This window comes from Suricata suricatta, chromosome 11 (assembly GCF_006229205.1).
Source record: "Suricata suricatta isolate VVHF042 chromosome 11, meerkat_22Aug2017_6uvM2_HiC, whole genome shotgun sequence".
NCBI classification, from domain to species: Eukaryota; Metazoa; Chordata; class Mammalia; order Carnivora; family Herpestidae; genus Suricata; species Suricata suricatta.
Window position 1 is genome coordinate 47,002,180 of NC_043710.1, and position 26,773 is coordinate 47,028,952.

At 35.7% G+C, this 26,773-nt stretch overlaps 1 protein-coding gene across 2 annotated transcripts in view; it reads left to right on the forward strand.

The window, feature by feature from the left end:
- SBF2 (SET binding factor 2) overlaps window positions 1-26,773 on the forward strand; it is a 483,232-nt gene that overhangs the window by 187,809 nt on the left and 268,650 nt on the right. For both annotated transcript variants that reach the window (XM_029956586.1, XM_029956585.1), the window contains exon 3: window positions 22,423-22,560. In XM_029956586.1, the coding sequence (XP_029812446.1) occupies window positions 22,423-22,560 (138 nt within the window). The remainder of the gene's footprint in view (window positions 1-22,422; window positions 22,561-26,773) is intronic.

Genomic DNA, 26,773 nt, shown 5'->3' on the forward strand with positions numbered 1-26,773 from the left:
TGTATTTAAGTACTCTTTGGTTTTGTTCATCCTTGCTGTGATTTGTTAGATTTATACCTAAGTATTTCCATTTTTAGGAGCTATTATAAGTAGAACTTAATTTTTTGTGTTTCATATTATGTGTTGCTAGTATATAGAAATTTAAGTGATTTTTGTGTGTTGACCTTGTAACCTGCAATTTTATTCATATTAATTCTATAAGATTTTTTTTGGTAGATCCCCCAGGATTTTCTACATAGGTATTTTGCATCTGCAATTGGGATATCCTTTCTAAAATTTTTTAATGTTTATTTTTGAGAGAGTGCTAGCAGGGGAGGGGCAGAGAGAGTGGGAGACCCAGAATCTAAAGCAGGCTCCAGGCTCTGAGCTCTGAGCCAAAGTCGGATGCTTAACCAGCTGAGCTGTCTAGGCGCCCCTCTAGTCTATATACCTTTTCTTGCCAGAACAGTGAATGTAGATATTACTGTGTTGTGCCTGTTCATAAGTGGAAAGCATTCTATCTTTCACCATTTACTGTGATAGGTGCCGGTTAATTACACATACCCTTTATCAGGTTAAAGAAGTATCCTTCTATTACTAGGTGGCTGAGAATTTTTATCCTGATTCGTGTTCAAATTTTGGTAAATGCTTTTTCTGTTCTGTTGATGTTATGTTGTGATTTTTCTTATAGATAATACTGATTTGTTTTTGAGTATTGAATCAGCCTTAAGTTGCCTAGATAAACTACACTTGTTTGCATTTATTGTTCTTTTTAATACACTGAAGGATTCCATTTGCTAATATTTTGTTGAGGCTTTTTTGCGTGTACTTTATTTTGAAGCCAGTTTTTTAGTATAGTCAGCTTAATATACACTATGTAATTTTATTTTATGAAAAGTTTCATCTGGGACAGGTTTTCCCTGTTCAGACCTGCTAATAATTAAAAGTCATTTTTCCTTGGGTAGGTGATTTCTGACTTTTCCTTTTGTTTTGTTAAACCTTTCCCTTAAAAATAATATGTCTGCACCTTGCATTTCTTTTTGTTCTTTAGATGAGGTTGTGTTAGGGGATAGCAGGCCCTTGAATTCTGCTTTCTTTAAGTAGAAAACTGGTAATTTTCAAGTTTTTCTTCTTCCTTGGGCTGTTATGAATCACTTGAAAGGACAAGAATGCAAATGAATATTTCACACATGGTGTAATTTCTCAAGTTTAAATTTCATATAATATCAGCCACATTATGTGTAAGCCTTTTGAAGGAGTCCATTGAAATCAAGATTCCACTGTCTTTGTTTTTTGAGATCATAATGATGGAAATATAAGTGGAAAAGCCCCAAATGAGAGCATTCCTTCCATTTGTTATCCAGGAAATTAGTGAAATTCCAGTGTTTATAAACAATGCTTATAAACTGGAAAGGAAGAGGAATTGAAATTGAACTCACCTTATTTCCTCTACTTAAACACTAGATTTTGAGTTTATTCTAAAAGAACCCAAGGAATTCTTACTTGGTAATTTTCTTGTTTACAAATTACGCTTTATCACAGGCATGTACTATAGGAAAAAATATAGTATATGTAGGGTTTGGTACTATCTGTGGTTTCAGGCATCAACTGAGAGTCTTGGAACATGTGCCCTGTCGATAGGGGGTACTTCTGTATTAATAATGAGTAAAATGGCTGGAGGTGAAGGTAGACTGTCCATCTCACTAGGTTGGGCAGCAAGAATTTGAACTTTTTCTCTACAAACATTTGTATTGTTTGGATTTTTAACAGCAAAAACAAATTTAATAATTACTAAAAAAAATTAAAAGTAGGGGTGCCTGAGTGGCTCAGTCGATTAAGTGTCCAACTCTTGATTTCAGCTCAGGTCATGATCTCACAGTTCATGAGATCCAGCCCTGCGTCCGTCTCTGTGCTGACAGCACAGGGCCTGCTTGGGATTCTCTCTCTGCCCTTCCCCTGCTCATTCTCTCTCTCTCTCTCTCTCTCTTTCTCTCTCTCTCAAAATAAATAAATAAACATTAAAAACAAATTTTTTAAGTAATAAGAATTTTGTCCTTTGGTGTTTTGAAGGAACAATGCTGTGAATTGCTTAGAACCTAGAAGTAGAGAAGAATAAAGTTGAAATTATTCTGAAGGGAGAAACTGTGGGGTAGGTAGGTAATAATAGTAGTGATAATGATAATAGTAACAACTATTTATTGAATGTTTACTCTTTGCTGGGTACAGTTTTAAACATTTTAGGTGCTTAAAATAGTTTTTTGGAAACCACATAAGTAGATCAATGTATTTCCATTTTAAAGATTTGAAAATGGTTTTTGGGAACTCACGCAGCTAAATAAACAGCAATGCTGAGATTTAAATATAGGTCTGTATTATTCTAGAATTGTAAGTCACAATGCTAGAGCCGTAATAATGAAAAATGGAAAGGAAATATGAAAATAGTATTTCTAAAGACATAGCTCTGGAATTGGCTGAAATGGTCAGATCAATAGTGTTTAAGACCACTGGTCAGATGGCAGGACCTTGGATTCAAACAAAAAAGGACCCTTTTCTTCTTTAAATGGAAGGGTCCAAATTAGATGAGCTATTCAGAAGTTCTATAACCCCAGTATTTATTCCCCAGGACAGGTATCTCAGGATTAGAGAGGGTGAATTGTAATCAAGTAAGTAAATTGCCTGTGATTTATTGTTCAAATCACTTAAGGGACTACTTAATCCTATATAAATATATCCAAAGTAAAATTTACCTGTGTGGGTATTGTGCTGAGGTAGCTGTTGGAGAGGATTTGCAAGCAGCAATAGATCAATATGCAGGGAGCCAATATGCAGGGAGAACTGCTTAGGGAGCTTCTCCATTAACATGCTGCTTCATTTTATTACCTTTTGTATTTAGAACAGGTAACAACACTTACAGTTTCTTTGAGCAAGTGTTAAAATTTCCCATTAATGGGAGGGGATTGATTGTCCTCCTTATGTGCAGGTTTACTTCTGGACTGTTTTGTTCCATTGATGTATTTGCCTATTTAATACTTTTAAAAAATTTTTTTTTTGCTTTAGCACACTTCTTGAAATTAGGTAGTATTAGTTCTTCAATTTTGTTTTTTTTTTTCAAAGTTGTTTTGGCTATTCTAGGTCCTTTCATTTCCATTGGAGTTTTAAATTCAGTTTTACAATTTCTACCAAAAACAAAACAAAACCAAAACTCCCAAAAGGAACTCCTGGCATTTGAATTGAAATTGCGTTGAATCTATAGATTTATTCATATAAAGATTAATTTGGAGAACTGACATCTCAATAATATTGAATTGGCCAAAACTTGAATAATAAATCTTTCTATTCATTTAGATCTTTAGTTTTTCAGTATTCAGGTCTTTCTTATCTTTTGACATATTATCCTTATTTCTTATTTCTGATGCTATTGTAAATGATGTTTTTATTTCAACTTACGATTATTCACTACCAGTATGTAGAAACACAACTGATTTTTGTATGTTGATCACATACTCTACAACCTTACTAAACTCATCTATTAGTTCTGGACACTTTTTATAGATTACATTAGATTTTCTACATCGACAGTCATATCAATGGATAAGGACAGTTTTATCTCTTTTCCAGTCAGTGTGACTACCATTCCTTCCTTCCTCCCTCCCTTTACCTGATTGCTCAGGCTAGCACCTGAGCACTACAAAGCTGAATAGAAGTGGTGATAGTAGACATACCTGTCCTCTTCTTAATCTTAGCAGAAAAGCATCCCATTTTTCAGCATTAAGTATGGTATAGTTTTGCATGGATGCTTTTATCATGTTATGGAAATTTATTTTTACCCCTAGCATGCTCACAGTTTTTAGCACAAATGATGTTGAATTTTGTCAAATGCTTTTTCTGCTTCTATTAAAATGATCATGGGGCGCCTGGGTGGCTCAGTTGGTTAAGTGTCTCACTTCGTCTCAGGTCATGATCTCATGGTTTATGGGTTTGAGCCCTGCATCAGGCTCTGTGCTGACGTGTCAGGGCCTGAAGCCTGCCTGCTTCGGATTCTGTGTCTCCCTCTCTCTTTGCTCCTCCCACTCTTGCACTCTGTCTCTTAAAAATAAATGAAAAATAAATAAACATTAAAACAATTATATCATTTTCTTTTTTAGCTTGTTTTATTGTCTTATGTAAATGTGTTAAAATGATGAAATACATCAGTTACTTTTCAAATGTAAACAAATCCAGTATTCCTGGGATAAATTCCTCTTAGTCATGATATATTATTGGCGTTTTACTGCACTATTGGATTCAGTTTGCTAAAAAGCATTTTAAAAAGAATTTTTGCAACCATGTTTATGTGTTCAGGATCCTTGCCAGGTTTTGGTATCAGGGTAATACTAGCCTCACAGAATGAAGCTGGGACATAATCCGTCTTTTTTAATTTTTGGAAGACTTTGTGTAGAATTATTATTGATTCCTTAAATGTTTAGTAGAATTTATCAGTAGAGTCATCTTGGACTGTAGTTTTCTTCATGGGAAGGTTTTTAACTATAATTTCAATTTCTTTGATAAATACCGAGCTATGTAGGTTATTTGTTTCTTTATGAGTTAGCTCAGGTAGTTTGTGTTATTCGGAAAACTTGTCTGTTTCATGTCATTGTCAAGTTTTTTTGAAAAAAGTTACTCATAATATTCACTTACAATCCTTTTGATATCTCTGATCTCTAGTGATATTATCTTTCTGATTTCTGGTATTAGCAATTTGTGTCTTCTCCTTTTTTATGATAAATCTGACTAGAAGTTTATCAAGTTTTTTGATCATTATCTTTTTCTATTATGTTTATTGTCTTTTTCATTGATTTTTTTGTTTTGATCCCTATTATTTCTTTTTTTTTTTGCTTGCTTTGAATATAATTTTCTCTTTTTTATCTAGTTAGGTAGATGGTAAGGTCATTGAGACTTCTTTAATTTCCATTTTAAGTGTTCAGTACTATAACTTTCCCCTTAGGGCCTGCTTTAATAGCATTCTACAGATTCTGAAAGGTTGTCTTTTCATTCTCATTTAGTTCCAAATACCTTCTGATTTCCCTTTTGATTCTTCTTCAACCCATGAGTTGTTTAGAAATGTGTTGTTTAGTTTCCAAGTATTGTAGATTTTCCAGAGGTCTGGTTTTGATTTCTAATTTAATTCCCTTGTGGTATGAGAACATACTTTTTATGATTTGAATCCTTTTAAATTTATTGCAACTTGTTTTATGGCCCAAGATATGTTCTATCTTGGTAAATGTTCCAACTATGCTTGAAAAGAATGTGTATTATGCTGCTGTTGTATGGAGTGTTCTATAAACATTAATTAAGTTGAGTTGGCTGATAGTATTCTTCAAATATCCTACGTTCTTAATATTTTTTTGTCAATTATTGAGAGGGGAATTTTGAAATCTCTGACTAAAGTAGAGGAAATTTGTCTTATTTATTTGTTTACTTATTTTTTTGCAGTTCTGCTGATTTGTTTTATGTATTTTGTAGATTTTTATTAGGGATATGAACATTTAGGACTTTATGTCCCTATGCAAAATGCCTTTTTTTGTTTGTGTTAATATTCTTTGCAATTTATATTGATGTTAATGTAGCTACTCCAGCTTTCTTATGGTTAATGTTAACATAAAATATGTTTTCTCAATCCTTTTCTTATTAACTTCTTTGGAACTTTGAAATTAAAGTTTTTTTTTTTTATAGGTAGTATGCAGATGAGTATTGCTTTTTTATTCACACTTGATATTTCTTGCCATTTAATGTGATTATTAAATACTTTAGATTGAGTATATTGTTATTTATTTTCTATTCATTTCATTGGTCTTTTCTTCCATCTTTATTTTCTGCTTTGTTTTAGATTGATTATTTTTTCTTGGTCATTCCATTTTACTTATTTTGTTGGATTATTAGTTTTAACTCTTTGTCATTTTGTGGGGGCTTATATGTCTTTAGCTTACGGTGTATTTAACTCACCACACTCTACCTTCAAGTGATACTGTACCATTTTCCCTGTAATATATGAACCATATTTTACTATTGTACTCATCAATTTTCCCTCCTGACTTGAGTAATTGTTGACATCCATTTTACTTTAAAAAAAAAAAAGATTTCATTTATTTATTTACTTTTAAAAAGTTTGTTTGTTTTTTTGAGAGAGAGTGCATGCGAGCAGGGGAGGTGCAGAGAGAGAGTCCCAAGCAGGCTCTGCATTGTCAGTGCAGAGCCTGACATGGTGCTCAATCCCATGAAGCTGCAAGATCATGACCTAAGCCGAAATCAAGAGTTGTACACCTAACCAAATGAACCACCCAAGTGCCCGTCGTTTAAAAAAATATATTTATTTATTTACTTATTTTGAGAAAGAGAGAGCAAGAAAGTGTGCAAGGAGGGGAGGGGCAGAGAACAAGGGGGAGAGAGAGACTCCCAAGCAGGCTCTGTGCTGTCAGCTTAGAGCCCTACACAGTGCTCGAACACATGAACCATGAGATCATGACCTGAGCCCAAATCAAGAGTATAACTGACTGAGCTATCCAGCCCCACCTCCCGTTTTACATTTATGTATGCTTTAAACTCCATGCTACAGTGTTATTTTGTTAATATAATCAGTCATCTTTAAAAGAGATTTAAATAGAGGCACCTGAATGGCTCAGTCAGTTAAGCGTCCAACTTCAACTCAGGTCATGATCTCATGGTTCATGAGTTCAAGCCCTGCTTTGGGCTCTGTCATGACAGCTCAGGGTCTGGAGACTGCTTCGGATTCTGTCTCCCTCTCTCTCTGCCCATCCCTGGCTCATGCTCTGTCTCTCAAAAATAAATAAACATTAAAAATTTTTTAAAAAAGATTTAAATAATACAAAAGATTTTTTGTATTGCCCATATTATATCATATTATATTACCCATATAGTTACTATTTCTGGTGCTCTTCATTGTTTTGTATAGATCCATATTTTAATCTGGTATTATTTTTTGGCCATTATGTCTTCAAATGATTTTTTTTCTGTTTCCCCTCTTCACTTCCTTGATTCTTATTACTCATATGTTAGGCTGCTTCACGTTGTCTTAGACTCACTGATGCTCATTTCATTTTGGAGGTTCTTTTTTTCCTCTGTATTTCTTTCTTTACCTTTTTCTTAGTAATGTCCATACCCAAAATGGGGCTTAAATTCATGACCTTAACATCACAAATTGCATGTTGTTACAACTGAGCCAGCCAGGCACCCCCTCTATTTCATTTTAGATAAGTTTTATTGATAGGAATTCAAGTTTACTAGTCCTTAAAATTTTTTTTTTAATGTTTATTTATTTTTGAGAGAGAGAGAGACTGCAAGCTGGGGAGGGGCAGAGAGAGAGGGAGACACAGAATCTGAAGCAGGCTCCAAGCTTTGAGCTGTCAGCACAGAGCCTGACGTGTGGCTCAGACTCACAAACTGGGAGATCATGACCTGAGCCGAAGTTGGACACTCAACCGACTGAGCCACCCAAGTACCCCAAGTTTACTAGTCTTTTTTTCTGTAACATTTAATATGTTGTGAATCCCACCTCGTGTATTTTTTATCTCCTACATTGTAGTTTTTGTCTTTAGGTGTTTGATTTTAGTGTTTTAGATTTTCCATACCTCCATTTAATTTTTTTCACATATGAGAATCAGTTATAATAACTCTCTCTGTGTCTTTTCTACTCAGTCTAATATCTCTGTCAGTTCCAGATCAGTTTTGTTTGATTATTCTCATTAGGACTTGTATATCTCTATCTCTTTGCATACCTATTAATGTTTTTTTTAAAGTTTATTTATTTATTTTTGGGGGGAGGGGCAGAGAGAGGGAAAGAAACCCAAGTAGGCTCCGCACTGTCGGTGCAGAGCCTGATGGGAGGCTCGAACTCATGAACTGTGAGATCATGACCTGAGCCAAAAATAAGAGTCAGATGCTTAACCAACTGAGCCACCCAGGTGGCCCCTTACCTGTTAATGTTTAATAGGATGCCTGACATCATGAATTTTATTTTGTTGGGTGGTAGATAAATTGTATTCCTATAAATCTTTGAGCATGTGAGATGCAGTTACTTGTAAACAGTTTGATCTTTTTGGGTCTTGCTTTTATGATTTGTTATGTGGCCTCTGAGCAGATCCAGTGTAGGACTAATTATTTCCACTCCTGAGGCAAGACCTTTCTGTGTATTGTATCCAAGCTCTTGAGAATTATGAATTTTTCCAGTCTGGATAATGCGAGTGGGCACTTCTCCCAGCCATGCCTAAGCAGCGGGCAGTTTGTGTTAAACTTTACAGACGGCTCCTCTGCCAGCCTCAGGTGGTTTCTTCACACACGTGCACTGATCACTACTCTGCTGAATTCTCGAGAGGAACCCTCTGCAGATCTCCTACATTCTTTTTCTGTGCGGCTCTGTCCTCTCTGGTGTTCTGTCTTCAAGGAGTTTCTGCTCTGCCTCCTCATCTAGGGAGTCCTCTCAGCTCTACATTCCTTCCTCCCTACACCATGGCCTAGGAACTCTCTCAAGGCAGAAAGCAGGGCCAGTAGTGGAGCTCACATTGTTTACTCCTTTTGGGGATCTTTGTCCTTCATTGCCTTATATCTAGTGTCTTATAAACCATTATTTCATATATCTTGTCCAGCTTTTTACAGTATTTCAGTCTGCAGGGTAAATCTTGGCACAAAGTAAGAGTCATCTCTTTGTATCAATTTTATATTGAATTACCTGATTGTATTCTCTTATTGTTATAGTAGGTTTTTGGTTTTCATAATGTCATTGGGAAATAATAATTTTAACTTCCAATTTTTTTATCTTTAATTTCTGTCTTCTGTGTTACTGTTTCAGCTAATGTGTCCAGTTAATGATATCAATGATAATGGAACTCAATATATACTTATTTAAAAAAATTTTTTTTTAAATTTTTAATGCTTTATTTATTTTTGATACAGAGAGACACAGAGCATGAGAGGGGGAGGGGCAGAGAGAAGGAGACACAGAATCAGAAGCAGCTCCAGGTTCTGAGCTAGCTGTCAGCACAGAGCCTGACGCGGGGCTCGAACCCACGAACGTGAGATCTGACCTGAGCCAAAGTCGGAGGCTTAACCAACTGAGCCACCCAGGTGCCCCTAAAATATTTTTTTAACATTTATTTATTTTTGAGAGGAAGAGACAGATGAGTGGGAGAGGGGCAGAGAGAGGGGGAGATACAGAATTGGAAGCAGGCTCTAGGCTCTGAGCTGTCTGCACAGAGCCCAACACAGGGCTTGAACTCAGGAGCAGTGAGATCATGACCTCACTGAAGCTGAAGTTGGACGTTTACCTGACTGAACCACCCACGCGACCTTCATTATAGAACTTATTTAAGAATGGGTGCTGTAGAGATGTTTGGTTAAGCATCTAATTTTTAGTTTTGGCTCAGGTCATAGTCTGAAGGTTCATGAGATTGAGCCCCATATCAGTCTCCATGCTAACAATGCTGGGCCTGCTTGGGATTCTTTTCCCCCTCCCTTTGCCCCTTCCCTGCCAATGGGCTCATTCTCATTCTCATTCTCTCTCTCTCTCTCTCTCTCTCTCTCTCTCTCTCTCTCTCTCTCAAAATAAATAAACTTTTTTAAAAAAGAAGAATGGGCATCATATTGAATTATGTCCTATTTTTTATTTGTTTATGTTTTTTAATGACAGCTCGGAGCCTGACATGGGGCTTAATCTCACGAACCATGAGATCATGACCTGAGCTAAAATCAAGAATCTGACACTTACCTGACTGAGCTGTTCAGGCGCACCTTTCCTGTTTTTTAAATTATGCAATTGATTTTATTACTTTTCTGATTATATCTATTGATGTGATTAATTATATTAATAGATTTCTGTTATGATTTTGGTTTTTGACCTATTGTAAAGTACATAAACCTGTTTTTTTTAATCTTACTGTTTTTCCTTTAGAATCTTTTATCTTTCATTTATTTAAATTTTGTAATCATGTGCTAAAATTAATGGGTTTTAAAAAGCATTAACTCAGTATGCTAGGCATATGGAAATGTAATTCTGTCCTAAGGTTCTGGGCCTTTTTGTGAGGGAGAGGGCTGCAATGGTTTTTTTGGTTTTGGATTTTTAATTTTTTTAATGTTTTTTATTTATTTTTGAGAGACAGAGAGAGATAGCACGAGCAGGGGAGGGTCAGAGAGAAGGGGAGGTACAGAATCTGAAGCAGGCTCCAGACTCTAAGCTAGCTGTCAGCACAGAGCCTGATGCAGGGCTCGAACCCACAAACCATGAGATCATGACCCGAGCTGAAGTTGAACACTTAACCCAGGCGCCTCAGTTTTGGATTTTTAAAAAAATGTTTATTTATTTATTTTGAGGGAAGGAGGAGAGAGAGAATCTCAAGCAGGCTCCATACTGTCAGCATAGAGTGGGACATGATCCCACGAACTGAGCCAGGAGACCATGACCTCAGCTGAAAGCTTAACTGACTGAGCCACCCAAGCACTCCTAGTTTTTGGGTTTTTTTTTTGTGTGTTGGTAAATTTTTCCTTTGGATATACTCTTTTTTATTTTCCTATTACCTAAGAATTAGAACTCCTACAATGGTGTAATTTCCTTTTCTTTCCTTTTCCATTTGTTTGTCTCTTTTGGTGCCTACTGGGACAATGTTTTAGTTTCTTTATTTTAAAATTTTATATTCATCCAGCTTTGTAAATGTTATCAGACATATAAACTCTTCTTCTTAATATTTTGATCCCGTCTTCACTCTCCTGTGTTTGAACATCTCTGCATCTCCTTGCATTGTGTGGCCATAACACTGAGTTCCTTGTTTTGTTGGTTTTGGTCTTGCCTCTATATTTGGTGACATTCATACACCTGATACCTACCATTTATTATCTTTTCCAGGAAATTGCAGTGTAAACCAGTTTTCTAGCTTCCAAATTCTTGTTAACAATTTAAACCTGTTATCTCCTTTCACCTGACTTTGCTGTTTTTTTTTTTTAATTACAATTTTAGAGCGTTTTCAGGAGGTGTTAGAAGTAAACACGTTATTTAATCTGCCGTGCTTAACCAGAAGTCATTAATAACCTTTCTTTTGTGCTCTTCATCTTGGAATTATTTTAAACTGGTAAATCATTTAGTTGTAGTTTTTCAAAACTTGGAAGTTAGAAGCTATTCCAAGTGTTCATTTTCTTTTGGTGTTTGCTTCTTGAAATTTTTGTATTTAAAGACTTATGTGTAGGTCTCTTTATGAGACTGATATGCGAAACTATTTAAAACTTGAGAGGTTAGGTTAGCTCATCCTGCGGCTTTGATATGTTAAGACTATAAATAGGATCTTTTTTCTAATTACTTATTGCTGATATCAAAGAAAACTATTGATTTTTATATATTCTTATATCTGCCTATGTAACTATACTCTTGTTAATTTCAACAATGTGTATTCAATTTTCTTGGATTCTCCAAGAAGATAAGCATATTTTTTTACATATAGTGAAAGTTTCGTTATACTGGTGAGGACTATGTAATGCTGTGTAGTGGTAATAAAATATCTGAATGTAAATTTCTACTAAAAACTATTTAATGACTTATTTAAAGTTAAAATTTCATTGAAAGCAAAGCAAATTGTTTTGGATTGTCTTTTTTTAAGTTAATTAATTAATTTTAAAATTTATATCCAAGTTAGTTAGCATATAGTACAACAGTAATTTCAGGAGTAGATTCCTTAATGCCCCTTAGTTATGTAGCCCATCCCCCCTCTGAAATCCCACCAGCAATTTTCTGTTTGTTCTATTTAAGAGTCTCTTATTTTTTATCCCCCTCCCTGTTTTTTTTTTTTTAATTTTTAAGGTTTATTTATATTTGAGAGAGTGAGAACATACAAACAAGTTGGGGAGGGGCAGAGAGCGAGGGAGACATAGAATTCGAAGCAGGTTCCGGGCTCTGGGCTGTCAGTGCAGAGCCTGATGTGGAGCTTGAACTCACAAACCATGAAATCATGACCTGAGCCAAAGTCAGACACTTAACCGACTGAGCCACCCAGGCACCCCTCCCCCTGCCGTTTTTATATTATTTTTGCTTCTCTTCCCTTATGTTCATCTGTTTTATATCTTAAATTTCTCATATGAGTGATATCATACGATATTTGTCTTTCTCTGATTGACTGATTCCGCTAGCCTAATACCCTCCAGTTCCATCCACATAGTTACACATGGCAAGAGTTCATTCTTTTTGATTGCCAAGTTATACGCCATTGTATATAGATATTTGGGCCCTTTCCATACTTTGGCTATTGTTGATACCGCTTCTATAAAATTGGGGTGCATATGCCCATTTGAAACAGCACACCTTTTGGATTATCTTTTTAAAAGTGTCATCACGGGCACCCTCCTGCACTGTTGGTGGGAATGTAAACTGGTGCAGCCACTCTGGAAAACAGTGTGGAGGTTCCTCAAAGAACTATCCATAGAACTCCCTTATGACCCAGCAATAGCACTGCTAGGGATTTACCCAAGGGATACAGAAGTGCTGATGCATAGGAGCACATGTACCCCAATGTTCATAAGCAGCAGTGTCAACCATAGCCAAAGCATGGAAAGAGCCTAAATATCCATGACCTGATGAGTGGATCAAGAAGATGTGGTATATATATACAATGGAGTATTACATGGCAATGAGAAAGAATGAAACCTGGCCATTTATAGGAAAGTGGATGGACCTTGAGGGTGTCCTGCTAAGCGAAATAAGTCAGGCAGAGAAAGACAGAAACCATATGTTTGCACTCATAGGTCTAACAGGAGAATAGGAGAAACCTAATGGAGGACCAGGGGGAGGGGAAGAGGGAAAGAGAGTTGGGGAGAGAGAGGGACGCAGAACTTGAGAGACTATTGAATACTGAAAATGAACTGAGGGTTGAAGGGGAAGGGGGAGGGGGAAAGAGGTGGTGGTGATGGAGGAGGGCACTTGTGGGGAAGAGCACTGGGTGTTGTATGGAAACTAATTTGACAATAAACTACTTAAAAAAAAGTAGGAAGAAATGGATCATGAATAAATAATATCAAAAGTTATGCACTAACTTAAAAAAAAACTACAGCCCTCAGATGTGAAAATCACGAGGCAGATAATTTCGGTGTGTTCTGTGTCACCAGATGAAAAGATTTATGGAACAAGTTACTTCACAGGATGTGACAATGTCAGTGGCCAAATTGAGACTATGGGTATTAGAATTTATGATAAATAATAAATGCTTATAAAGTAATAAATGCTTATCAAGTATGGCTAACCATGACATGATTCTAATTATCCTAAGTGAATTTTATTTCACACTAAGCTTACTAATATGAAATGTCCATGACAAATATTAAATAAATAGGATTGGGGACTTTTAAAAATAAATATGAATTTTTCTTTCTGCTTTAAGTAATTTTAATAAAGCTCTTCTGTTGAATAACAAAAAAAAAGTGTCATCATCTGGAGCGCCTGGGTGACTTGGTTGGTTAAGTGCCAACTTCGGCTCAGGTCATGATCCCCCAGTTCATGGGTTTGAGCCCCACACCGGTCTCTGTGCTGATAGCTCAGAGCCTGGACCCTGCTTCGGATTCTGTGTCTCCCTCTCTCTCTGCCCCTCCTCCCACATTGTGCTCTGTTTCTCTCTGTTTCTCAAAAATAAACGTTATAAAATTTTAAAAAATAAATAAATAAAAGTGTACTTCATCAAAGGTATCCATTTGGGGCTCCTGGGTGGCTCATTCAGCATGATCTCATGGTTTATGGGCTTGAGCCCCACTTTGGACTCAGCACCAACAGTGTGGAGTCTGCTTGGGATTCTCTTCATCTCCCCCTTTTCTACACCTCTCCCTTGTACACACTTTTTCTCTCTTCTTTCTCTCTCTCTCTCTCTCTCTCTCTCTCTCTCTCAAAACAAATACATACATGGAAAAATGTTGTCCAGTAAAATATATGAAATATATATGTGATACCCATTATTCTATGATAATGGGTTCTAAGAGAACTTCCCAACTCATTTTTTAAAATGATTTTTCATCTGAAGTCTTAATGGCTACAGTATTTTCTCTTTCAAAAAATAATCTGTCCAAAGCATATAATACACACCTGATGCTTCCATGGCTTGGCTTAGTGGCAGAGTTCAGTTTCCAAACGTTTCTGTTACTTTATTTCACAAATGGTTCTTCTTTGATCGGGATATAGTTCAAAATAACATTTCTTTGTTATCACTTCTTTTCTATCCTCTTTAAAAATAATTCAGCAAAACAAAAGAATTCTGAGGTTGCTTAACCTTTAAAATGGAATTCAATGGTAATTAAACATTTTTGTGCTGATTTTAGTTATGCTTTATAAAACCAGTTCTCCTTCCCTAAAAAAAAATAATGAAACATGCCTGGAAAATATTTTATAATACCATGCATTTCCCAGCATTAGATATTAAGAAAAATTTGTCAGCACCTTAAACAACCAACAGTAGAAGATTAGTTATTTTTTTATTTATTAAAATTTTTTAATGTTTATTTATTTGAGAGAGAGAGAGAAAGTACAACTAGGGGAGAGGCAGAGAGAGGGAATGAGACACAGAATCTGAAGCAGGCTCCAGGCTCTGAGCTGTCAGCACAGAGACTGACCCGGGGCTTGAACTTGTGAACTGCATGATCATGACCTGAGCTGAAGTCAGATGCTCAGCTGACTGAGCTACCCTGGTGCCCCGATTAGTTAAGTTATTGTACTTAATATATACCTATCTGATGGTGTAATATTTGATCATTCAAAATAATTTTCTTAAAAATACGTAAATACATGGGAAAATGTACACGTTTCAGAAAATGGAGAAAAACGGAACTCATAACTCATAAAAAAAAAATACACCCAGAGATAAATGGTTGCAAAGAGAAGTTTGCATATTAAGGAACTTAGTTTATTTTCATTATTTTTCTAATTTTTCTACCATGAATTTATATGAACATAAAATAATATTCATTAGGTGGTTTATAAAGATAATTTAGCAGTGAAAAGAAACAGTTCTTAAGGGTACAGAGACTAGAATTCTAGTCCTGCCTTTGTCACATACTACCTATGTGTGACCTTAACATTTCATAACCTTGGTTTCATCATTTGTAGAATGAGCCTTATGGGATACAATTATATATAGTGTTTCACAAATATAAGGAATTATTAGCACTTACCTTTTGTTTACAGATAGGTGGCCTATTTCCAAATCATCTACTTCATACATTTGGGCAGTTAGAGAAGCAAGTAAACAAAATTTGCATTGATGTGTGTAGTCTAGTGATACCTGTCAGTTCTAACCTTGCAACCTTGAAGTATCATTTGCTTCCAGGTTATGCTAAGATCTTAAAGAGAACTGGAGCTGAGCAGACAGATAACATTTTAAAAAGGAATTCCCTTATTGACTATTCTCAGATATGTTGTAAAATTTGTATGAGCATGGTCTGTGTGAAATGTTGAGGGTCTGGTGTTTATAGTCAAAACATACAGTCAAAAACATAAGCTGTTGCAAATACAATCATGTATGTATGAAAACAATATTATTTGTCAACTTATATAATTATGTTCATTGATAATATTACCCTAAATAGATGTGTTTCCTTAGTGAATTGAAAAAGGAGGGCAAAATGTAGGCCAGTCGGTTATGACAGTCAATACTAAACAGTTTATATTTTGCACCTGTGTTAGCCTTTTTTTTTTTTCTTCTGTTTGCCAATGAAGACACTGGGGAGAGCAAAATTCTGATTTTATCCTGTTTGTTCAATGCTTATCATTTTGCTTACTATCTTTTAGTGACTGTTCTGTTTCCAGCTGTCTAAACATTTTCTCACATTCCTGTCAGAAATGTGACTTGAGCTCAGGTTCAAGAATTGTAGTGTCTACTCCCTCATTGTTTATTACTTCCTCAGCACACTTTTAGTTAAGATTTGAAGTAGGGGAACCAACTAGCATTATTATATTTTAATCCAAATCCTAGGAGGAATACTTCTCATTAAATAATGGGATCATCTCTTGATACCCCAAATTCGATAATTGCTTAATCTTATGATACAGTGTAATTTGAAAAGTAGACATTTTAACTGAAGGTTAAATTCCCTTTGAATTTAAAATCCTTTGAAAATTGAAACCTCGAAAAACCTTTAAACATTCTTGAAATTTTAAATCCTTTGAAAAAGCATTTCTATAAACTCAATTGTGTGCTCTATTGGTTATTTTCTGAATATTTGTATATTCATTTCATTGAGAATACCATATCAAAATTTCCTATGAAGTATTATTTTACTGATATTTTAAATGCATAATATAATTCCTTTATTGCTGTATTTTTACATATGAAATAAGAAATCTCACATATAACCAGTGTCTAGTTGACTATCTTGACAGCATCTGTGTGCAAAATTTAGTAAAAAATACCTGACCAGGCTTGCTGTAACTTACCATTACTGTCGTAATTGTGGTCACATTAAGTTAGTTTTGAAGCAGTCTGGAATGAATCTGAAACATGATCCTTGGAATTTCCCAGAAGTTTTATTGTTAATACTTTTTTTCTTATCAGAGCTTAACAGAATTCCCTTTATAATGTAAACAATGAGGCCATTTAAGTAACTAAGGAGATCTTACTACCCAAGCTTTCATATGCTCCTTCTGGATGTTTTAGATTTATTATGTTCTGTTAGAAGAAGAAATTTTCTTACAGATTTTGTTTTTTTATTTTTATTTAATTTTATTTTAAAAATTTTATTTTTTAATGTTTTTATTTATGTTTGAGAGACAGAGAGAGACAGCGCGAGCAGGGGAGGGTCAGAGAGGGAGACACAGAATCCAAAGCAGGCTCCAGGCTCTAAGCTGTCAGCACAGAGCCCGACACAGGGCTTGAACCCATGAACCGTGAGATCATGACTTGAGTCTAAGCCGGATGCTTAACCGACTGAGCCATCCAGGCGCCCCAGATTTTATTTTTTTTTTAAAGGACACCAGTTAGGTTTTTAAATCAAAGCTTACACAGTAACCTGTATCTCAGTGAGCTGTAAGTTTTTATTTTTATTTATTTATTTATTATTTTTTAATAGTTTATCGTAAAATTGGTTTCCATATAACACCCAGTGCTCTCCAAATGTAAGAAATTATCCAGATCTCCTTTTTTGATGTCTCTTTAAACTCAGTCAGGGAGACAATGGGGCAATGAAAGGAGGGGCAAGTTTTGGAAGAAACTGATACAGAAGAGAAACTGTTATAAATATGATGATGACAGACACTGACATTGGATCCAAGTGGGTAAAAATCACAAGAAGTAATGTTTGCTTCACTGAATTATATGGTAAGGGTTATTCTGAGCACTTTGCATGTATTAACTCTTGTAGACTTTCAAAGAAAACTAGCACGTAGGTACTAATAGTGTACCTTTTACAGATAGAGGAAACTGAGGCAGTGAGAGGTTAAATAAATTGCTCAAGATTACAGTTATTAAACAGAGTAACAGGGTAATCTGGCACAGGAAGCTGCTGTATTGGTGAGCTCATATCTATTTTTGTTCCATCTCTTGAATAATACTGCTAATCAAGATATCTTTTTTCTTCAGATTTTTGAAAATGGACTTTACTTTTTAAAGTAGTTTTAGATTTACAGCAAAATTGAGCAGAAAGTACTAAGAATTCCTATATACTCCTTGTTCCCAAAACCAGCCTCTCACACAATCAGTATCCCCAACCACAGTGGTACATTTGTTACAATAGATGAACCTGTATTGATTGACACATCATCATTACCCGAGGTCCATAATATACATTAGCATTCACTGTTGGTGTTATACATTCTATAGGTTTTGATAAAAGTATAATAGCATGTATCCACCAATATGGTATTATACAGTACATATGTGTATAGTATTCTACAGTATTATGGAATTATACATATATTTTTATGCAGTATTATACAGGTTCATTGCCCTTAAAATCCTCTGTATTCTACCTATTCATGTCTACAATGCCTTCAAGTTCAGGTAAACATTAATCTTTTTGCTACCTCCATAGTTTTGCATTTTTTTGGAATGGCATGTAGTTGAAATCATACCATATTATAGCCCCCTTTTGAAGAGAGGTCTTTCATTTAGTAATACTCATTTAAGGTTCCTACATGCCTTTTCATGGTTTGTTAGTTCATAGCACTAAATAATATTCTATTGTCTTGGATATCCCACAGTTTATTTATCCATTCACTTACTGAAGGACATCTTGGTTGCTTCCAAATGTTGGCAGTTATGAATAAAGCTGCTATAAACATCCATGTGTAAGTTTCTGTGTGAACATATGTTTTTACCTCCTTTGGGTAAATACCAAGGAGCACAATTGCTTGTTTGTATTCTAAGAATATGCTTAGTTTTGTAAGAAAGTGTCATGCTGTCTTCCAGAGTGCTTGACCATTTGGCATTCCCACCAGTAATGAATGAGAATTCTGTTTCTCCACATCCTTGTCAGCATTCGGCATTATCAGTATTTTGGATTTTAACCATTATAATAGATATTAGTGATATCTGATTGTTATTTTAATTTGCAGTCCTGTAGTGACATAGGATGTTGAACATCTTTTCATGTTTTTTTCTTCTGTGTATCTTTGGTGAGGTAGGGAGGGGAGAGAGAGAGAGAGAGAGAGAGAGAGAGAGAGAGAGAGAGAGAGAGAGAGAGAGAGTCAGTCTTACGAAGGCTCCACGCTCAGCACAGAGTCCAGTGTAGGGCTCAGTCTCACTAATCTGGGATCATGACCTGAGCCAAAATCACGGCTCAGATGCCTAACCAACTGAGCCACTGAGGCACCCGAAGATTTCTTTGTATATTTTAGATACATTATTTAGTGTGTCTTTTGCAAACTTTTCTCCCAGTCTTTGGCTTGTCTTCTCATTTTCTTGACAGTGTCTTTCATACAGCAAAAGTTTTTAATGAAATCTAGCTTATAAATTATTTCCTCCATGGTTCATTGTTTTGGTGTTCTATGTAAAAAGTATTGCCAAAACCAAAAATCATTCAGAGTGTTTCCTATATTGCCTTCTGAGAGTTTTATAATTTTGTATTAACATTTAGGTATATGATCTACTTTGAGCTAATTTTTTTTATGAAGAGTGAAAGGTCTATCTATGTCTAGATTGACTTTATAGTTATCTGGTTATTTCAGCATCATTTGTTGTACAGGCTGGTTTTTTTTTTTTTTTCCACCTCATTGCCTTTGCTCCTTTGTCAAAGTTGACTGTGTTTGTGTATACTATTTCTGGTCTCTCTTTTCTGTTTGACCTATTTGTCTTTTCTTTCATGGATCCCACACTGTCTTAATTACTTAGCTTTATAGTAAGTCTTTAAGTCAGATTGTAACTTTGTTCTTTGGCTTTATTCTTCTCCAGTATCATGTTGGCTTTTCTGGATCTTTTGTCTCTCCATATAAACTTTAAAATCAGTTTGTCAGTATCCACAAAATAACTTGCTGGCATGTTGATTGGGATTGCATTGTATTATTGATCAAGTTTGAAAGAACTGATACTTGACAGTATTGAGTCTTCCTATCTATGAACGAAGAATGTCTCTTTCTTTAGTTCTTCTTTGAGTACTTTCATTAAAGTTTTATAGTTTACCTCATGTAGATCTTGGACATATTTTGTTAAATTTAACCTAAGTATTTAACTTGGGGGCAGTGGTAATGTAAATGGTGATGTATTTTTAATTTCAAACAGCACTTATTCATTGTTAACATGTAGGAAGACAGTTGACTTTTGTATATAAACTTAGTATTCTGGAATTTTGCTGTAATTGTTTATTACATTCAAGAGTCTTTTTGTTGATTTTTTCAGATTTTCTATATGGGCACTCATGTCATATGAACAGACAGTTCTATTTCTTCCTTCCCAATTTGGGTACTTTTTATTTCCTTTTTTGTTTTTGTTTTTGTTTTGGTCTAATTATATTAGTTAGGACTTCTAGTACAATTTTGAAAAGATGTGATAAGGGACAATCTTCCCTTGTTATTAGTGTGAAAGCTTCTAGCTTTTTACCATTAAGTATGACATTAGCTTTAGGATTTTCGTAAATGTTCTGTATTGAATTAAGGAAATTCCACTCTAGTTTGCTGAGTTTTTATCATGGCTATGGGATTTTTTCAAATGCTTTTTTTTTTTTTTTTTGCACCTATTGATATGGTCATGTTATTTTTTTTCCTTATCTGTCTTCTTGATGTGTTTATTTCCAAATGTTGAAACAACTTTGTATAACTAAAATAAATTCTATTTGGTTGTAGTTTATAATTCTTTTCATACATCATTGGATTCAAGTTGTAAAATATTTTGTTGAGGGCTTCTGTCTGCATCTATGTTCATAAGGGGAATTGATCTGTAGTTTTCTGATGATTTCTTTTTTTTCTGTTTTTGCCATTTGGGTAATATTGGCTTCATAGAATGAATCAGGAAGTATTTCCTTTGCTTCTGTCTTCTGTAAGAGATTGTATAATTTCTTCCTTAAGTGTTTAGTAGATTTCACCAGTGAGCCCATTTGGGCCTGATGCTTTCTGTTTTGGAAGCTTATTAGTTGTTGATTCAACTTAATAGACAGAGACCTATTCAAATAGTCTGTTTCTTCTTGTGTGAGTTTTATCAGATTGTATCTTTCAAGAAATTGATCTATTTCATCTAGCCTATCAAATTTGTAGGCATAGAGTTGTTCAGAGTATTCCTTTATTATCTTTTAATGTCCATGGGATCTGTAGTACTGTCTCCTCTTTAATTTCTGGTATTAGTAATTTGGATCTTTTTTTTTTCTTAGCTGGCTAAAGGGTTGTTGATTTTAATGATTTTTTTTTTCAAAGAACCAGCTATGTTTTGTTGATTTTCTGTATTGATTTTTGTTTTCAATTTCATTGATTTCTGCTTTAATTTTATTATTTCTTTTCATCATTCAAATTCTTACTTTGAATTTAATTTGCTCTTCTTGTTATAGTTTCCTAAGATAAAAGCTTAGATTATTGATTTTAGATCTTTCTTCTTTTGTAATATATGCATTCAATACTATAAATTTTCCTGTAAGCACTGCTTTTGCTGAATCTCAAAAAATGTTAAGTTGTATTTTCATTTTCATTTCATTAAAAACATTTTTTAATGTCTTATTTATTTTTGATAGAGAGAGAGACAGAGCATGAGAGGGGTAGGGGCAGAGAGAGAGAAGGAGACACAGAACTGGAAGCAGGCTCCAGGCTTTGAGCTAGCTGTCAGCACAGAGCCTGACGCGGGGCTCAAACCCACGAACGTGAGATCTGACCTGAGCCGAAGTGGGAGGCTTAGCCGACTGAGCCACCCAGGTGCCCCTCATTAAAAACATTTTAAGGGGCGCCTGGGTGGCTCAGTCAGTTAAGCAACCAACTTCAGCTCAGGTCATGATCTTACAGTTTGTGAGTTCGAGCCCCACATTGGGCACTGTGTTGACAGCTCAGAGCCTGGAGCCTGCTTCGGATTCTGTGTCTCCCTCTCTATCTCTTCCCCTTCCCTGCATGAGCTCTGTCTCTCTCTCTCCCTCTCAAAAATAAATAAATGAAAGGCACCTGGGTGGATCAGTTGGTTAAGCGTCTGAGTTCAGCTCAGGTCATGATCTCGAGTGCGGTTCATGGGTTCAGGCCCCGCGTTGGGCTCTGTGCTGACAGCTGGCTCAGAGCCTGGAGCCTGTCTTCAAATTCTGTGTTTCCCTCGCTCTCTGACCTTCCCTTGCTCACACTGTCTCTCTCTCTCAAAAATAAATTAAAAAAAAAATTAAAAATTAAAAAAAATAAATAAATGATTAAAAAACATTTTAAAATTTCTTTTGAGATTTTCTTTCACCCATGTGTTATTTAGAAGTGTGTTGGTTAATCTCCAAGTTTTTTGGAAATTTTTCACCTATCTTTCTGTTGCTAGTTCAGTTCTAGTGTGGTCTAAGAGCATACATTTTATGATTTATGTTCTTTTAAATACATGTAAGGATATTATATAGCCTATAATGCAGTTTATCTTGATGGACAAAGTATCTTTTTCATTGTATTGAATTGAAGACTCTGAGTTTGATGAAGGATTTTATAATAATTCTGTTTCCCACCAGCTTAGATACTTACTACTTTATCTTCAACTCATTTTATGATTTGTTCTAAAGGGGGAATGTTTTTTTGTTTATCGTGAATTGTTTCTACATATGCCAGTCTGTATCTGAGAATTAGTGGGATCTGTGGAAAATCCAGGCTGTCCTCATAATATGTTTATGTACTTTAGAGAAAGTGTTCTATTTTATAAATCTATTTTAAAAAATATAGTGGCTGAGGTAGCATATCACATTAGTTGGAAAATTTTTTTTAACAATGAGAGGATATTTACCATTTCACAAAGATTTATAAATAATAGATTTTCATTATACTTTTAAAATGTGACAATTTTTTTCTATTCCTTTTAGTTTTGTCAACCTGGTGGGTGGCAGCTGTCCAGAGAGAGGAAGCAGCCAACATTTTTTGTGGTGGTCCTGACAGATATTGACTCAGATCGACATTACTGCTCATGCCTAACCTTCTATGAGGCAGAAATCAATCTTCAGGTACAAAAACTCTTCTAGCCAAACTCCAAAGGAACAACGTTTAGGAATCTTTTTTTATAATGCCATATTTATTATTGTTAAACTGTAAGTTGAAGTTCTTTGGGCTACTTTAAAGACTAAGGTACTATACTTTGAAGAAGAGAGAAAGAAGGTAATCTTTGTTTTCTTTTATTTTTTAATTGTTTTTTTAATGTTTACTTATTTTTGAGAGAGACACAGAGTGTGAGCGAGGGAATGGCAAAGAGAAGGAGACACAGAATCTGAAGAAGGCTCCAGACTCTGAGCTCTCAGGACAGAGCCCTGTGCAGGGCTCGAACTCATAAACTGTGAGATCATGACCTGAGCTGACATCAGACGCTTCACAGACTGAGCCATCCAGGCGCCCCTTTATTGTTTTCTTTTAAAATATTGATCATAATCTGAATATTTCTAGGAATAGCATATTCATGAATTGTTATATTAAGAAGATTTGTGGGGCGCCTGGGCGGCTCAGTCGGTTAAGCCACTGACTTCAGCTCAGGTCATGATCTCACAGTTTGTGAGTTTGAGCCCTGTGTCGGGCTCTGTGCTGACAGCTCAGAGTCCGGAGCCTGCTTCTGATTCTGTGTCTCCCTCTCTCTCTGACCCTCCTACGCTCACACTCTGTGTGTGTCTCTCTCGCAAAAATAAAACATTAAAAAAATTAAAATAAAAAAAGAAGAAGATTTATATCCCCTCATGGAGAAGGTGTAGTTTTTTTCTGTCCTTTTCCTGAGCAGTCTTTCACAGAATGTAAAGCATTTAATCAGAATGTTCATAAATAACCTATCACAATACTTGATATTATTTTATAAGCACCCAAGTAAATGTCAACTCATTATTTTTAGTGGTGGGAGTATTAACATGACAGGACTGAAATTCATAAGTTAGAACCATTGAAACGAAAAATACTAGGTTTCTCAAAGAGTATTGTTGGGGTTCTTAGTTTCAGACAACTGGACCTACTTTCTCTGTGTAAAAGAATTTATGGTAATGTATTGCATAGCTTATGTAATTTCATGGGTGAGGGATGAGGAGGGAACCAATTTTGGGTACTGGGAATTGCCTGGCTTGGGTCTGTTTTAGTAGAAAGCATATTTTTTTCTACCATTGACCAATTGGTACTTACGATGTTAGGTACTAGACAATATAACCTTTGTATGTTACCCTAAAAATCTAATGTCATGTGCAGCTTGTTTTGCTCTCTTAAACTGGTGACTTCTGCTTTAAGTCTCATATGTGTTGTTTCCTTGTGGAAGTCAGATTGCATGCAGATCCCACCCCCCTGAAAAGGAATCAGAAAAATTCTGATTCTCTCTTTGTTGTGTTATGCCCAAGATTTCAATATCTAGATTTCAATATCTATCTGACCTAGGCCTCCAGGGTCAGAGGGGAAACTTGAAGCCTGCCATGGAGTCAGTTTGATTCAGACCTGCGTCCTTACAGTTGTTGTTATGTGTTTGTTTGTTTTAATTTCAAAGCTCTATAGTACAAGAAGGAAACTATAAAAGGGTTCAGAAGATATTAAGTGAGCTGGTCTGTATTATATGCAGTACTTTCTGGTACATGCAGATGAATGAATATCACTGCCATGGAAAAGGACTGGCTTTTCTAAAATGGCCTCACAAAGGAGCATTTATTGTTTGGGTTACTTTAATTAAAATCTAGTAGGTGGATTTTCTGGATGCAGAAATCTGATTTAGCAGTACAAGAGGAGATAAATCACCTTTCATGACACAGATTCACAGTATCTACATTCATTAGACTGCTGTATTAAAACCAACATGCTAGTTCATTAACTTATAGTGGTAAATTAAAAGATTACATAGAACAAAATATGCACCATGTATATTATCAATACATTCTCTCTTTGTTGTCAGATCATTGTGGGATGCCATATCAAAATCTGAAGTTGGTTGTGGAATCAAACTAAGGAATACTTTATGTCAAGTATTTAATGCTTGCTAGACTAACATAGCCTTTTGTTTCTATTTGAAATTAGCCCATCGTTTCTATGTTGTCAGTGGGGACAGAAAACTTAGAAATTGGTGACAGTAGCCATTTCTATCCTGGATCGTGTTTGAGAGGATGTTACCAATAGATAACTAGTTAAATTCCCATTTTTGATCAATTCAGTTTAAAAATATTCTCCAGCCAAGAGCCTCTCTATGTCTTTTAGGCAATCTTTCATTTTTATGTTGATCTTCAGAATTTAAGTTGGTTCTGAGAATGCAGTAGCAGTATTTTCTTTTATTTTTGTATTCTTGACAGTACCTCTTTACAGTTCCCTAGAATTGTCCAATGAAACTGATTATTCAAGTTTTTCCTCTTTTCTCCTTCATTAGAACCCTTCTTGCCCCCAAATAACTGACAGAAAAGTAATACATCAAGATAGTGTGGGGAGGTCCTGCATTGTGTCTGGTGACACAGCAAGCTCCTGAACTCAGTTCCGCCCATAGACACACCAAATTTACAGCTACCATAGAGTGAGTGATTCCCTCCCATAGAAATCTAGAAATGAGTTGAGCAACTCACAGTAAGCAAACAAGAAAATACCTACACTTACATAAGTAGGAAAGACTGAGACAAACTCTCACCATGAACCCCACCCCTTGCACAGCAGCGTGAAATTGGGAAGGAATTTACAACTTCCATCTTCTCTCTCAGTCTTAAAGGATTTGGACCCAAAATCTAGCCTCAACTTTAAAGACTTGCACCTAAGGAGTGGGCACCCAAAACACCTAACTTTGAAAAACAATGGGTCTTATCTCCCATAGACCCATCAAACTATAGCAAACAAAGAAAGAGTTCCTCACAGGTTCACAAGAATTCACTGTGGCTGTGCCCCTAGGACTCAGCATGGAAAGAACTGAGAGAAATGTTCACCTCTTAGGCTTTTCTTGGAAGAGTCCTGTTTGCATACTTTAAAAGCTGCCTTAGGGTCAGGTCTCTACTTTAGCATATCTTTGGGGGCCTTATGGGGGATCATGAGATCAAGGAGGCTAGCAGGAGCCATCTCTGTTGCCTTTCTGGCCCACTTTACTTTACCAGTTTTTCCCTGAAAAGAACTTATGAACCTATCTGCACTTCAGATTTGCAGATGCTGCCCAAGGAGTGTACCCTTTTAGTCTCCTGAGTCTGGGGAGTCAGCAGGGCTTAAGCTGTCAACTACCACAGGACTGTAGAAAAGAAAGAAACTTCTTTAACTGGCCATCTCCACCCAGGACTCAGGGAGAAGGAGCAGACAGACACACCTATCTCTAAGTCTTTCAGTGAAAGAGATATATTTGCATATACCCTCTGGGGCACCTGGGTGGCTCTGTTGGTTAAGTGTCATGATCTTACAGTCTTTGGGTTCGAGCCCTGTGTCAGGCTCTGTGCCGACAGCCCATAGCTTGGAGCCTGCTTTGGATTCTGTGTTTCCCTCTCTCTTTGCCCTTCCCCTGCTTGTCCCTGTTTCTCAAAAATAAATAAATGTTTAAAAAAAATTGTTTTAAAGCTGCTTCCTGAGAGACTGGATTTCAGTCAGTCGGAATCTGGTTGCTGAGATCTTTCTCTTTGGGACCATGAAAGGTCTTGGCATACCCTCAACTGTCCTCAACAGGTAGGCTGTTTGGATAATTACAAAGGTTTGAGAGGCAGCCAAGAACTGTGGCAAGATTAAATGATAAGATTCATCCTCCCACAAGAGGCTACTTCTTCAAGATTAGGAGAGGTGGCTGTTTAATTGAATACATACATATGAATGCATAGAAACTAACAAAGAGAGTCAAGGAATATGAAGAAAGAGAGGAATATGTTCCAACTAAAGAATAAGATAAAAGCTCAGAAAAAGGAGAAATAGAAATAAGATTTATCTGATAAAGAGTTCAAAATAATGATCATAAATATCCTCACTTAGCTCAGAACAAGAATGAATGAACAAGGGTAGAATTTTAACAAACAGAATTTAAGGAAGTACCAAATAAAAGTCAGAGCTGAAGCATGTAACAATCACATTGAAAAGTTATCATAATGGGTGGGATTTAACAGCAGTCTAGATGAAGGAGAAGAAGGGATCAGTGAAATTGAGGACAGGGCAGTGGAAGTCACCCAATCAAAAGATCAAAAAAGAAAAAAGAATGAAAAGAGTAAACATATATTTAAAGATTTAAATGATAACATTAAGTAAATCAATATTTGTGATTTAGGTGTT